General features: G+C 45.7%; 1 protein-coding gene across 1 annotated transcript in view; it reads right to left on the bottom strand.

Moving 5' to 3' along the window:
* mlycd (malonyl-CoA decarboxylase) overlaps positions 1–15450 on the bottom strand; it is a 34026-nt gene extending 18576 nt beyond the window's left edge. Inside the window, exon 1 of the mRNA XM_055648932.1 lies at positions 14882–15450. Coding sequence (XP_055504907.1) covers positions 14882–15391 — 510 coding nt within the window. The 5' untranslated portion in view covers positions 15392–15450. The remainder of the gene's footprint in view (positions 1–14881) is intronic.
* Between the last annotated feature and the right edge of the window lie 770 nt (positions 15451–16220).

The following is a 16220-nucleotide window of genomic DNA, read 5'->3' as shown; positions in this document are numbered from 1 at the left end:
AGCCTTATTTTAAAATGGATTAAATTCATTTTTTTAAATCATCAATCTACACACAATACCCCAGAATGAAGAAGCGAAAACAGGTTTAGAAATTTTTTCAAAATAACGAAAAAAACCCTGAAATATCACATTCACATAAGCATTCAGACCCTTTGCTATAACACTTTAGAGCTTAGGTTCATCGTGTTTCCATTGATTATCCTTGAGACGTTTCTACAACTTGATTGAAGTCCACCAGTGGTAAATTAAATTGATTGGACATGATTTGGAAAGGCACACACCTGTCTATATAAGGTCCCACAGTTGACAGTGCATGTCAGAGCAAAAATCAAGCCATGTAGACCTCCAAAGGAATTGTCCGTAGACCTCCAAGACAGGATTGTGTCGAGACACCTATCTGGGGAAAGGTATAATATAATTTCTGCAGTATTGCAGGTCCCAAAGAGCACAGTGGTCTCCGTCATTCTTAAATGGAAGAACTCTGGAACCACCAGGACTCTTCATAGTGCTGGCGGCCCGGCCAAACTGATCAATCGGGGGAGAAGGGCCCTGGTCAGGGATGTGGTCAAGAACCCGATGGTCCCTCTGACAGAGCTCCAGAGTTCCTCTGTGGAGATGGGAGAACCTTCCGGAAGGACAACTATACCTGCGGCACTCCACCAATCGGGTCTTAATGGTGGAGTGGCCAGACGGAAGGCACTCCTCAGTAAAAGGCACATGACAGCCCACTTGGAGTTTGCCAAAAGGGTTGTATTCTCTGGTGCTCTGGTCTGATGAAACCAAGATTGAACTCTTTGGCCTGAATGTCAAGCGTCACGTCTGGAGGAAACCAGGCACCGCTCATCACCTGGCCAATACCATACCTACGGTGAAGCATGGTGGTGGCAGCATCATGCTGCGGGGATGTTTTTCAGCGGTAGGAACTGGGACACTAGTCAGGATCTAGGGAAAGATGAACGGAGCAAAGTACAGAGAGATCCTTGATGAAAATCTGCTCCAGAACGTTCTGGACCTCAGACTGGGGTGAGGACAATGACCCTAAGCACAGCCAAGACATCGCAGGAGTGGCTTCTTGACAAGACTGTGAATGTCCTTGAGTGGCCCAGCCAAAGCCCAAACTTGAAGCCAATTGAAGTCTCTGGAGGGACCTGAAAATAGCTGTGCATCGATGCTACCCATCCAACCTGACAAAGCTTGACAGGATCTGCAGAGAAGAATGGGAGAAATTACCCAAATACAGGTGTGCCAAGCTTGTAGCGTCATACCCAAGAAGACTTGATGCTGTAATCACTGTCAAAGATGCCTCAACAAAGTACTGAGTAAAGGGTATGAATACTAATGTAAATGTGATATTTCAGTTATTTCTTTTTAATTACTTTGCAAAAATTCCTAAACACATGTTATCACTTTTTTATTATGGGGTATTGTGTGCAGATTGATGATAAAAAAATATAATTTAATCCATTTTAGAATAAGGGTGTAACGTAACAAAATGTAGAAAAAGTGAAGAATACTCTCTGAACGCACTGTGTAGGGAGCAGCACCTGCCTCTGCCTAGGACCCTTTATGACCACATAAAAAAAGTAGGGACGGTGGCGCAACGGTAGATCTACTGCCTTAAAATGTCAGAGACCCAGGTTCGATCCTGACTATGGGTGTTGTCTGTATGGAATTTGTACACTCTCCCCGTGACCAGGTGGGCTTTCTCTAGATGCTCCAGTTTCCTCCCACATTTCAAAGATGTACAGATTTGTAGGTTAATTTGCTTTGTTAAAAAAATGTTGTCTCTAGCGTGTATGGTAGTACTAGTGTACAGGATGACCGTTTGTCAACGCGGTCGGGGTGGTCCAAAGGGCCAGTTTCTGCGCTGTATCTCTGAACTAAACTAAACCAAAAAAGCTTTCAACATAACCAACCAAAAAGAAATGTTTAGTTTAGTTTACAGATATGGCACTGAAACAGGCCCTTTCGGCCCACCGGGTCCGTGCCGAACAGCAATCCCCGCACATTAACACTATCCTACACACACTAGGGACAGTTTTTTTTAACATTTACCAAGCCAATGAACCAACATACCTGTACGTCTTTGGCGTGTGGGTGGAAACGGAAGATCTCAGAGAAAACCCACGCAGGTCACTGGAGAACGTGCAAACTCCATATAGACAGCACCCGTAGTCTGGATCGAACCCGGGTCTCAGGCGCTGCATTTGCTGCGCCGGTAAGAAAAGTTATGGAGATAATGGCCTGTTCCCTGGTATGTTACAATTCTACATCAGATTAGAGACCTACATATCTAATTCAGATCCAAAATGAATGCAATCCAAGGTCAAGCAAGGCTGTATCACTGCAGCAATCTTTAGTTACAATCTTCCTCATTCCAACAGTGAAATTCATCAACAAGCTTCCCTCTGCAGTGGAATTATCCTACAGGGTGAATCAGAAAGTATCTACCCTCAGCTGTCTCCATACCAGACTCAAGATCCCATCATTAATCTACAGTATCAAATGATGCTTGCATATGTGCATATTTGAAGACTGAGATCCAAGTCATTACTGAAATCAAGCCACACATTAAAAATTATTTATGATAATTCTCCTACCTTCACTACCCAACAGTGTTTCCTGATAACCAAGATGCACAACTCAACCCTGGAAAATGCAGAGAGACACCTCTCAGCAAAGGCAAGACATGCAGGATGAAATGCACTCCCATTTCTGGTGCAGCAACACTGCTTTTTAGCCACTGTGAAGTTTTTGAAGTCCATGACGTTATTCATGGTTCCAGGCTCATGTGGTCTGCAAAGGAGTGAGCTTCCAAGATGGCACCCAACCCAGGCGACTATTTGCGTGCTAGCCACAGAAGCAGATCTACAATCACCTATTACAATCGCACTCCACTTAAATCTCTCTACACACTGTAAATGGCTCGATTGTCATCATGTATTGACTTTCTGCTGACTGGATAGTACTCAACAAAAGCTTTTCACGTGACAATAAACTAAACTGAACTGAACTAAACTTAACTGTAGCAGTCATCCCCACATATGTAATGCTGTGGACATGCACAACACCTCTAGTAACACCTCAAAACACTGACATCACACAATTGCTGTCTTCATAAAATCCTCCAAATCGAGTGACAGGAGAGACAAACTAAATGTCAACAATTTCCTTCACACCAACTTTCCCAACATAGGAGCTCTAATCATGGGCAACTAGGTTCGGGTCCCAACATCCACATGCCTGACACCAGATTCCTGAAAACAAAAGCTACGCCAAGCACTGTTATGGTAAAAGGTTTTGAAGTGGACACCGTGTTGTATTTGTATACAATTTTTATATGCCTTGAAAAAAACTGTTATATTCTCACTGGCCCATGGGAATCCCTGGCCTGTGACTACTCAAAATTCAGGAGCACCAAGGAAGATTTAGTCAGACAACACCTGGAGTGGCGTGTACAGTTCAGGTTGTCGCATTACAAGAAGGATGCAGAGGCTTAGGTGAAGTAGCAGAAGTGATTCACTAAGATGTAGTTTGGATTATGGAATATTGGTTACAAGGAGAGGTTGGACAAACTTGAATTGTTTTCTCTGGAGTGTCAGAAGCTTAGACCTGTAAGAAAAATTAATATTATGAGAGACATTGATAGGATAGTCAGATTCTTCATCCCCAAATAGTAATGTTAAATAACAAAGGGCATTGCTTTAAGGTGAGAGGGGGAAAGTTTAATTGAGTTTAGTTTAAAGATACAGCGCGGAAACAGGCCCTTTGGCCCACCGGCCAGCAATTCCTGCATACTTACACTACCCTATATCCTGACCGATTTTTATATCATTTCAAGGTTTCCTCTTTTAGTCACTATGATTGAAGACAGGGATTCAGGAGATTAATTGAAACGCATTCACGAGCTCTCCATGAGACATTCAATGCCGTCCAAACACAGTCTCTTAATTAATAGTGACTAAAGGAGGAATCCTTGAAACAATATAAAACCTAAATGGCTACTACACCCTACACACACTAGGGACAATGTACAATTTTATCAAGCCAATTCCCCTACAAACCTGTACGCCTTTGGAGTGTGGGAGGAAACCTAAGATCTTGAAGAAAACCTAAGCAGGTCACGGGGAGAATGTACAAACTCCATACAAACAGCATCCATAGTTGGGATCAAACCCGGGTCTCGGGCGCTGTATGCGCTGTAAGGCAGCAACTCCACTGCTGCGCCACTGATAGATGTACGTCAGTTTTTTTTCTTTTAGACTGAGAGTGATAGGTGCCTGGAACACATTTTCATGGATGGTGGTGGAAGCAGATATGATAATGGTGTTTGAAAAGCCTTTAGACAGGCACATGAGCATGCAGAGAATGGAGGGATATGGATCATGTGCAGGAAGATGAGGTTAGTTTATTTTGGCATCATGGTCAGTACAGGCATAATGGGTCAAAGGGTTTGTACCTGTGCTGTGCCCTTCTATATTCTATGTTTGAAGACAATTAGTCTCTACAATTCAAAAAGCATGTGGAAGGAGGACATACCATGCTAAACAACCTACCCACCTACTTGGTCAAGCTTCACCTGCTCCATCTGTGCACAAATATGCACATTGCACACAGGAGATTAGCTATCTCAGAGCTGGAGTGAAAGCAAACCATCCTCAATCCTGAGCGACTGCGTAATTGAAGAGTCTCCAAAAGCAAGTGGTAGAGATGTCAGCAGAAGGACAACTCCGGCAAAGATTTTGAAAATATTGTCAACCCCTTGGGAATTCAAAATTTCATTTGGAGCCCTTTTAAATGTTAGGACAAAACTGATTTGCTCATAACATGAGTATGCTCCTGTAAAATACATTTCTTCATTTCAAGCTCATGCATATGGTCTTCCTGTGGTTCACGAAGTATGAATTATTTAGGATCACAGTTAAGAGCACTATGATGATTCACACTGTTAATACTATATCTCAGTGCCTGAGAGATTGGACCCAATCTGCAGAAAAACAAGCTTCTGTTAAGTGCTCGTCCCAGCTGGCAAAAATATTTCAGATTGTAACTTCTGCATAACTGCAGTCAGAGAAAGAGTATGCCTTAAAGGAATTGCTAACATTCTGTATCATCAAGAGCATTTTTTTTTCTTTGATACTTCGAACACAAACTAATGGAATAATAAATCAGTTTGGGGGAAAACAAAATACACAAAAATGACCGTTAAAATAGATTAGCCTATTTCATTTAAATGTAGCTAATAACATTTTAACAATTTATGATGTCAACAGCTGTTGGACAGAAAGGTTTAAAATAAATCAAAATTAAAATTCACCAACTTTTGTTTAGCAACTGGAACCATTTAAATGTGTACTATGCATAGAGCATCTGATGTCTGACTGCACTAGGGGTGGGAACTATATGAGAGAAATGCTGGCACATCTATATTTTTAAATCTTTCTTAGCCTCATCAAAATGACAAATCAAAACAATATTCTTGAAAGCCCTGATAGTTTTGTAATGTTTTCATAACATACTTCACTGAATCCATACATCCATCATTTCACTTTGAAGGGGCAACAAAAATAAAGACCATTTTTTCCAACATTTTGAACTAATATTCCTTCCATATTTTCTAGTGGCTACATTGGGAGAGTCATCATTGCATGACTGCTGACCAAATTCAATTTCTGTCATTTGTCAGGGATATACCCAAGAGGCTCAACATTGTAAATTCATACAATATCTAAAAAAAAAATTCCACACTGATAAAATGTGTAGGAAGAAACTGCAGATGCTGGTTTAAATCGAAGACAGACAGAAAATGCTGAAGTAACTCAGCGGGATAGGCAGCATCTCTGGAGAAAAAGCATGGGTGATGTTTTGGGTCGAGTCCCTTCTTCAGACTGAAGCATTTTGTGTCTATCTAAAGAAATACCATCATGGGATTCACTGCAAAGCTCATTCATCATCGTTGAAAATATTAGCGACACAGTGGTGCTGGTTTCCGACGGGAACGGTGATGGACGCACCACACATCCCTGTCCTCCTGTTCCTGCGGACTTCCGCCACTGGAAGTATAGGATTTTGGTGTCCTTACAATGCTATGTACGACATGATCTCAACTTCTACTGAAGTGTGGATGGCCATTGACTCGCTAGAAGCTCATCCACCCTTTGACAGGTCTTGTTTTTGGTCCTGCTGGGGGTCCACAGCCCCCTCCTCACCTGGCAAACCAGGCGGGGAAGACAGTTTAGTCGCCGACTATCTGACGATAGAGCAGGTAGCACAGGATTACATGGTACCCATGGCGGGGGGGGGGGGATCTCTCACCAGACCTGACCAGTTGCAAAGCTCAAGTTAAAAAAAATTGTGAAAATCTTTAGCTGATTATGGCAAAAGTCTCTCACATCATTTTATTCATTAACAAAGTGTAGCCTATGTAGAGTCATAGAGTCACAGAGTGTACATTGTGGAAACAGGCCCTTCGGCCCAACTTGCCCACACCGACCAACATGTTCCAGCTCCACTAGTCCCACCTGCCCGTGTTTGGTCCAGATTCCTCCAAACCTGTTCTGTTCATGTACGTCAAACTGTTTCTTAAATATTGGGATAGTCCCTGCCTCAACTACCTCCTCTGACAGCTTGTTCCACACACCCACCACTCTTTGTGTGAAAAAGTTACCCCTCAGTTTCCCCTTTCCCTTCACCTTAAACCTATGTCTTCCAGTGCTCGATTCACCTACCCTGTCATATTTGTCATATTTTAGATGTCATATTGTCAGATGTCACATGTCATATTTTAGTATTGTTTTATTCTCAAGAAGATTCTGCAGCAAACAAGCATCACAGTGCTAAATTGTAGTTTTCTTTCTTTCTTTGAGTCAGAATTAAAGACTTACTGAGAGAGGAACCTATTGAAGACTCAGCAAATCACTAACAGTGCTAAACAATCAGCAATGTAGATCTGTAGAACAAGACTGCATCTGCAGTTTTTTTGTTTTGATTTTCAAATCGATCCTTTTGCCCACAAAGTGTCCACTCAAAACCTAAATATTGAGTTCTATAAGTTCCTGTTAGAAATGCTAACAATTGATAGGAGTAAGAGATTCCTCATTTCTATTAATTAATTAACCTTTGGAACTTGCCAAAATAAAAATCAGTAGATACCTTGACCTGTCCATCAGAATAGTGCATGTCAAAGGCAAATTTTAAACCTACCCAACATTCTTTTCAACAAATTTTTGTTTAGTTTAGTTTAGAGATGCAGCGCGGAAACAGGCTCCTCGGCTCACCGAGCCCGCACCGACCAGCGATCCCCGCACACACTATCCTACACACACTAGGGACAATTTACAATTATACCAAGCCAATTAACATACAAACTTGTACGTCCTTGGAGTGTGGGAGAAAACCGAAAATGTCAGAGAAAACCCACGCAGGTCACAGGGAAAACATGCAAATTCTGTAGAAAGCGCCCGTAGTCAGGATCAAATCCAGGTCTCTGGCACTGTAAGGCAGTATCTCTACCGCTAGGCCTCCGTGCTGCCCAAGAACTGCTAAAAGATTGCTAAAAGATCTTTAGAAATGTACAGTGGCTTGCAAAAGTATTCATACCCCTTGAACATTTCCACATTTTGTCACGTTACAACCACAAACGTAAATGTATTTTATTGGGATTTTATGTGATAGACCAACACAAAGTGGCGCATAATTGTGAAGCGGAAAGAAAATGATACATGGTTTTCAAATTATTTTACAAATAAAAAACTGAAAAGTTTGGCGTGCAAAAGTATTCAGCTCCCTTTACTCTGATACCCCTAAATAAAATCCAGTGCAACCAATTGCCTTCAGAAGTCACCTAATCAGTAAATAGAGTCCACTTGTGTGTAATCTAATCTCAGTATAAATACAGCTGTTCTGTGAAGGCCTCAGAGGTTTGTTAGAGAATATTAGTGAACAAACAGCATCATGAAGCCCAAGGAACACACCAGACAGGTCAGGGATAAAGTTGTGGAGAAGTTTAAAGCAGGGTTAGGTTATATAAAAATATCCCAAGCTTTGAACATCTCACGGAGCACTGTTCAATCCATCATCCGAAAATGGAAAGAGTATGGCACAACTGCAAACCTACCAAGACATGGCCGTCCACCTAAACTGACAGGCCGGGCAAGGAGAGCATTGATCAGAGAAGCAGCCAAGAGGCCCATGGTAACTCTGGAGGAGCTGCAGAGATCCACAGCTCAGGTGGGAGAATCTGTCCACAGGACAACTATTAGTCGTGCACTCCACAAATCGGGCCTTTATGGAAGAGTGGCAAGAAGAAAGCCATTGTTGAAAAAAAGCCATAAGAAGTCCCGTTTGCAGTTTGCCACAAGCCATGTGGGGGACACAGCAAACATGTGGAGGAAGGTGCTCTTTTCAGATGAGACCAAAATTGAAGTTTTTGGCCTAAATGCAAAACGCTATGTGTGGCGGAAAACTAACACTCCACATCACCCTGAACACACCATCCCCACTGTGAAACATGGTGGTGGCAACATCATGCTGTGGGGATGCTTTTCTTCAGCAGGGACAGGGAAGCTGGTCAGAGTTGATGGGAAGATGGATGGAGCCAAATACAGGGCAATCTTGGAAGAAAACCTGTTAGAGTCTGCAAAAGACTTGAGACTGGGGCGGAGGTTCACCTTCCAGCAGGACAACGACCCTAATCATACAGCAAAAGCTACAATGGAATGGTTTAGATCAAAGCATATTCATGTGTTAGAATGGCCCAGTCAAAGTCCAGACCTAAATCCAATTGAGAATCTCTGGCGAGACTTGAAAATTGCTGTTCTCAGACGCTCTCCATCCAATCTGACTGAACTTGAGCTATTTTGCAAAGAAGAATGGGCAAAAATGTCAGTCTCTAGATGTGCAAAGCTGGTAGAGACATACCCCAAAAGACTTGCAGCTGTAATTGCAGCGAAAGGTGGTTCTACAAAGTATTGACTCAGGGGGGCTGAATACTTTTGTACGCCATACTTTTCGGTTTTTTATTTGTAAATAAATTTGAAAACCATGTATCATTTTCCTTCCACTTCACAATTATGCACCACTTTGCGTTGGTCTATCACATAAAATCCCAATAAAATACATTTACGTTTGTGGTTGTAACGTGACAAAATGTGAAAAAGTTCAAGGGGTATGAAAACTTTTGCAAACCACTGTATGCCTAAACATCATTCCTGTTAGCACATTGATGCGTTATATTCTCAGAATTAGGATTGCAGACAATAAACAAAATTTATACAATTAATTAAGACCAATTATATTGAGAGTCTTGAGAATCTGAGATTGGTCAAAAGGAGCTTTAGATAGAGAAAATAAGGTGTAACTATTCCCTCTGCTGGGTGTTTCAATAACGAGAAGAAAGATATAAAACAACCGGAAGAGAAGTAAGGGATTTTTTTCAGACCTGTTGTTGTTCACTGGAATGTATTATTCGAGGGGGAAGAAGCCAATTCAAAAGTAACTATCAGGGGACTGCATTAATCCCTGCAAAGGAAAGAGCAGTTCTTTGAAGGAGCTGGAATACACAAGATGTAGTGCTAAACTAATAAATTAGAACTTGAAATTCAACAAACAAGCCTGATATGAAAAGATAAATCAGCAATCTGCTCCATACATTCACAGTAACGTCTTGGCCAGCTAACTAATATTAATCGGTCTAAATCTAATCCGTTTTGGTGATTTGGATATTTTGTGTTTATAGCACACCTGCTCTAACTTAAATGGTGGATGTGCAGGTGTGGGACGCCACTGTGTATGGCTGCTCTGCCTGCAGTCTGTCTTTTCACCCTTTTTAGTGTCTAAAAACTTTTTATTTTGGAGGTCTAATCTTTTTATGTGATAGGTGGGGGGGGAGGGAAGGGGGAAACTGTATTTTCTCAGTCCTGCCTGGTCGGATATGTGGTTTTCCTCCGAATCGCATTTTCGCCCTCTCCGTGCGGCCTACCTTTGGGACTGGAGCAACGTTTTCCTGCCAGGAATGGCCAGGACTACAGCTTTGGCGGTAGAACAGCTCTGGGACACCATCATGGAGTGGGCGATGCCCTACCCGGGTCGCCGTGCGGTAGGCTCCCGAGTGCTGTGACCACCGACTCCAACATCCAAGGAGCTGTGGCTGCGGACGTCCAGCCGCGCACGGCGCTGGATTTAACACACCGCGGAGCCTGGGATCCTAGATCGCCAGAATCGGAGCTCTAACCAGCGCGGCCTGAGGACTTCGGGAGCCGCGGTCACCGAGGAGGAGCGGCCGCTCCAGACATTCCAGACCGCTGAGGAGTGTTCACCCAACGCCGGAGATCCATCTTCCCGGCAAGAGAGCCTATAACATCTGGCCGCCGTTGTTGCGACTGACTGCGGAGGCCTCAAATAGGCCCCGACCTTGGGTGGACTAGGAGGAGGAGGAGGACTGGACTTTGGTGTCTTCCCTCACAGTGGAAAGTGTTGATTCTGCTGTGGGGGGATGTTCATGTTGAATCCTTTAGTGTATTGTGTTTTTTTTATTTTATATGGATGTATGGTAATCTAATTTGTTCTCTGTAAAGCACTTTGGCTTCAACATGATTTGATTTAAAAGTGCTCTATAAATAAAAATTATTTACTTACCCATCTACAATACTCTCTCTCTTTCTCTCCCTCTCTCTCCCTCCCGTCAAACCTCCCCCAACTGCGCAGGCGCGGTCCCCGTTGTGACACCAGTCAAAATGGCGATCTGAAAATGGCGGCAGGCCCGACAACCCTCCCCCAACTGCGCAGGAGCGGCTGACGGGGCCGGCAAGTGGGTGCGCAGTGCCGTTCGCAGGAGAAAATTAATTTATGTTTATAAAGGGAATTATTTTGTCAAATTGAATGAAACTTGCTACTGCACACCCCAGGCAAATGGTGAGTAAAGCGCCCTAAAATTGTTGCGCTATCGTGTACCGTTTTGGCTGTATTTCGGGGACATGCATACATAAGATACATACATACATACATACAAACAAACAAAATTTTCATCCAAGATGAGAGTTTTAGCTATATACTAGACCAAGTGCAGACCCGTTGGATCTGCTCCCCCAATGGTGTGATCCCCCAACCCAATATTCCACCATGCACCCGTCTCCTCCAACGGAACTGAACCCGTTCCCAAATGTAAGATTCCAGCACTCCCCTGCCTCCCTCAGCAGTGGATTAAAAAAAAATTCCAATTGCACCTCCCCTGCCTGCTGCAGCAGTTCCAATTGCAATACCAATTGGCCCTCCCCCTCCTGTTGAAGCACTTGCTGTGATATTCCATTGAGGTGAAAAGTTCAGAGTGTTCCTGTCTTGCAACTTTGTTTTGAAGTGTGTTGGAAGCTGATAGGAAGGAGTGTATTGGGCATTGTGACATCACACGATGGAAACGAATCAAAAGGAAGAAAGGCAGCCGGCAGCCGGACGGCAGGCGGCAGCCACAGACTTTTATATAATGACTAGACCAAGTGCAGACCCGTTGGACCTGCTCCCCCAATGGTGTGATCCCCCGACCCAATATTCCACCATGCACCCCGTCTCCTCCAATGGAACTGAAGCCGTTCCCAAAAGTAAGATTCCAGCACTCCCCTGCCTCCCAATGGTGTGATACCCCCAACCCAATATTGCACTTCCCCTGCCTGCTGGAGCAGTGAAAAGTTCAGTGTTCCTGTCTTGCAACTTTGTTTCGAAGTGTGTTGGAAGCTGAAAGGAAGGAGCAGCGAATCAAAAGGAAGAAAGGCAGCTGGCAGCCGGACGGCAGGCGGCAGCCACAGACTTTGATAGATAGATAGATAGATAGATAGATAAATAGATAGATAGATAGATAGATAGATAGATAGATAGATAGATAGATATGTATTATTGATAGATATAAAAATTTGATAGATATATAAAAGTATTTCACACACTTACAGAGCGCTGACCTTCGTTGCACAATAGTAACACAAATGTAAATAAACCAAAAGCTTTAAAAGTATATCAGGTTATACAAAAACAAAATTGCAAAATTACTTTGTATTCACAATGCTGCCAAATAAAAGTTACATTTTGTACAGCAACGACTTGCAGTGCATTTCAGAAAGCTGAATAAAGAGCTATTAAAACAATATTGCAAATTGGATGACATGTTGATTGAGGACGTAGATTACTTAGGCAATGTAGCATTGAACACCTCAACATCTGCTGCAACAGCAGTGTTTGAAGAAATTTATCAAAATGCCAAGAAAATTTGAATTCTTCAACACAAAAAAACCATGACATTAAAAATACACTAAGGTTTATGATGTAAAATTAGCTGAAGATAAATTACAACTGTAGTAAAAGTCATCTATCTTAGTAGGGTAAACTGCATCAATGCAAAACTACTTGTAATGCAATGAAACTGCTGAGAAAAACGACCACCAAGCTTTCCGGCTCTGTAAAGTCTAGAACAACAGAAGCATTTCCATTCAAGTTTGGATATTCCCGTTATGAAGCAGTTATCATTCTTATCTTTCCTTATTGACTAGATGCATCAATGATCAAACAGGATGAATTATTTTCAGATGCATTCTGGATCAATTTATGCTTTAAACTTTAGAGATCCAGCGCAGAAACAGGCCCTTTGGCCCACCAAGTCTGTGCCGACCACTGATCACCCCATATACTAGCACTATTCTAAACACTTGGGTCAATTTTTACGGAAGCCATTTAACCTACAAATAAATTCTGGTATTGTCAGCCAATTCCACACCCCTTGAACAAATAGACAGAAACTTTAATATTTTAAATAGTGACAGAGTTTTAATCTATCTAACTTGCATTCCTAGATTAGTTTCTGGAAACAAAATGCTAGTCAATTTGTTACAAAAATACCACTAAGATCAGTTATCTATTTTGGCATTGTGTGTTGAGATGCACATTTGCCAAAACACCAGCAAACCTAACACTTTGCTCTTCTTCAATTATACTGATTTATGGTAATGCACCCCACAGCCATTATAGACCATTGGCACATCACTCAGAGAACCTTTGAAAGAAAGTTGTGGATGTAGCCCAGACCATCGTGCAAACCAACATCCCTTCCATTGACTCTATCTACACTTCACGATGCATTCACTCCTCACACACTTGTGGTATTTACAGACACTTATTAACCTACAAACCCACATGTCTTTGGGATGCCGAAGGAAACCGGAGCACATGGAGGAAACCCACGTGACCAGAGGGAGAATGTGTAAACACCACAGACAGCATCCAAAGTCAGCATTGAACCCGGGTCTCCGGCGCTGCAAGGCAACAGCTCTACCAGCTGTGCCACTGTGCTGCAGGGTGTAGTGGGCTTGTAGGAGAAGATTGACATAAAATGCTGCAGTAACTCAGCAGGTCAAGCAGCATCTCTGGATAGAAGAAATGGGTGACGTTTTGGGTTAAGACCCTTCTTCAGACTGATGATTGATGTTATGGGGCGCAGTTGATAAGGAAGATGGTTGTGTTGGGGGGTGGTGAGTCGGTATCTGTGATAAGCCTGTAGAGAACGGGTGCAATGACTTTCAAGGAAGACTGTCATGTCGGGGTACAGTATCTTGTAAGGAGGTGTAGTGGGTGTGGGAGGGCTCTTGGAACTGGATAGTGGGAGAAAAATCGGATAGTGGGAGAAGAATGTTGTGTTGGGGTATAGTGGTCATTGGGGAGTACATTACTGTGTTGGGGAAGGGGATTAATGGGTGCCTGGGGGAAACCTGGTCTGTCAGGGAGTAGTGGACATGTGGGTGCTCCTGTGTGAGGGTGTACTGAGTGACTGTGAGATTTTGTGTCAGGCTACAGAGGGTCTGGGGGACATGTGTCAGGCAGTAGTGGGTGTTTGGAAATTCTTGTATTGTGGAATAGAGAGAGTCTCTTGTGTTAAGGTGTAGTGAGTGTGTAGTCTCTGGTATTAGGGTGTAGTGGATATGTGCAGTCTTTTGTTCCAGGCACAATCATTGGTGTGAGGTGCAATCCCTTGCATCACAGTGAGTGAGTGGAGGTTCTTGTATCAGGATGAGTGTGTGGTGTCTCTGATGTCAAGATGTAGTTGGGAGCTGCAGTGTCAGGTGTAGCGAGGAATGCAGTCTCTTGTGTCAGGTGTAGGAGCTGCGGTCTTTTGTGTCAGGTGTACTGGAGGCTGCAGACTTGTGTCTGGTGTAGATTATTGTGTTAGGTGTGGTGGGGCTGCAGTCTCTTGGGTCAGGTGTAGTCTCTGGTGTGGTCACTTGTGTCAGGTGTAGTGGCGGCTGCCGTCAATTGTGTCAGGTGTGGTCATGTGTCAGGTGTAGTGAGGGCTGCAGTATTTGGTTGCAGGTGTAGTGTCAGTTGCAGTATCTGGGGTGGTGGGGGAACATGGACTCATGTGTCAGGTCTGGTGGGGACGGTAGTCTCGTGTCAGGTGCAGAGGGGCTGCAGTTTGTTGTGTCAGGTCTAACAGAGCTCTAGTTTCTTGTGCCAGACTTAATGGGACTCGAGTCTCTTTTGTCAGGTGCAGTGGGGCTGCAGTTTCTTGTGTCATAGAAACATAGAAAATAGGTGCAGGAGGAGGCCATTCGGCCCTTCGAGCCAGCACCACCATTCATTGTGATCATGGCTGCTGCAGTGGGCTGTATCTTGTGTCAGGGGTAATGGGACTAGTCTCCAATGACAGGTGCAGTGGGGACTGTTCTCGAGTATCAGGTGCAGTGGGGCTACAGTTTCTTGTGTCAGGTGCAGTGGGGCTGTAGTCTCTTTTGTCAGGATTAATGGGACTAGTCTCCCCTGACAGGTGCAGTGGGGACTGTTCTCGAGTATCAGGTGCAGTGGGGCTGCAGTCAACCTCCTTGTACATCCCCGGAGATGCCCCACATCTTACCCTGATGTGCGGACAGTCCGCCGCCTTGGTTTCCAGGCACCGCAACACGTCGGCCCGCAGGTCGACGATGAACTTGACGCCGTCCTCCAGACCGCAGATGCGGCCGATGAGGACGCTGTAGCGGGGGGTGAGGGAGCTCCGCAGCCGCTGCTCGGCCTGCATCAGCGGGCCCATGCCCCGGGCCTCGGCCACCCGGCCGCACAGCTCGCCCACCCGGCCGTGCTCCACGCCGCACTCGGCCGTCAGCCGGGCCAGGAAGCCCGGCCTCTGCTCGGCGCTCAGGCCGCGGTAAAAGCGCACGAACTCCCGCGTCTGCTCCTCGTACAGGACGGCCAGCGCCGGCTTGTCGCGGGGCTCGCAGGCCTCCACCGTCCGCCGGAGGATCTCGTCCATGTCCGGGCCTCGGGTGGCGCTGCTGAAGCGGGCCCGGACCTGGTAACAGCGCACGGCGGCGGCAGCCTGTCTCCGGCCGGCCCGTAGCAGCAGCAGCGGCAGCAGCAGGCGGTTCATGGCGGCCGGGGAAGGAGACGCCGCACTGCACTGCGCCGGGCCGGGCCGGCCGTTACCCTGGCAACTGCGCCACCTCTTCCCCTCACGCCCCTCCTCAATCCCTCAGCCCTCCTCCCCCCCCTCGCTCATCCCTCATCCCTCATCCTCCCCCATCATCCCCTCATCCCTCCCCCCATCATCCCCTCATCCCCCCATCATCCCCCCCCCTCCCCTCATCCCCTCTCCCCCCTCATCCTTCTCACCCCCTCCCCTCACCCCCTCCTCCCCTCATCCCCCCCCCCCTCATCCCTCTCCCCATCCCTCTCCCCCATCCCTCTCTCCCCCTCCCCTCATCCCTCATCCTCCATCCCTCTCTCCCCCTCTCCCCTCATCCTTCCCCCTCCCCCCCCCCTCTCCCCCTCATCCCTCTCTCCCTCCTCTCCCCTCATCCCCTCACCAAACCCCCTCTCCCTCATCCCTCTCCCTCTCTCCCTCCCCCTCATCTCTCCCCTCATCCTCCTCACCCCCATCTCCCCTCTCCTCTCTCTCCCTCCCCTCTCTCCCCCTCACCCCTCCTCCCCTCATTCCCTCCCTCCCCCCTCATCCCTCTCCCCCTCTCTCCCCTCATCCTCCTCCCCCTCATCCCTCTCCCCTCCCCCCTCTCCCCCTCATCCCCCTCCCCCCTCTCCTCCTCCTCTCCCCTCCCCTCTCCCCCTCCATCTCCCCCCATCCCCTCACCCCCATCCCTCTCCCCTCCTCCCCTCTCTCCCCTCTCCCCCCCCCTCTCTCCCCCCTCTCCCCCCTCCCCTCTCCCCTCTCCCACTCTCCCCCTCATCCCTCTCTCCCCTCA

The sequence above is a fragment of the Leucoraja erinacea genome, chromosome 17 (genome assembly GCF_028641065.1).
Source record: "Leucoraja erinacea ecotype New England chromosome 17, Leri_hhj_1, whole genome shotgun sequence".
Classification (NCBI taxonomy): Eukaryota; Metazoa; Chordata; class Chondrichthyes; order Rajiformes; family Rajidae; genus Leucoraja; species Leucoraja erinaceus.
The sequence above is the reverse complement of the archived record's forward strand: the minus strand, read 5'-3'. Positions and strand labels throughout refer to the sequence as shown.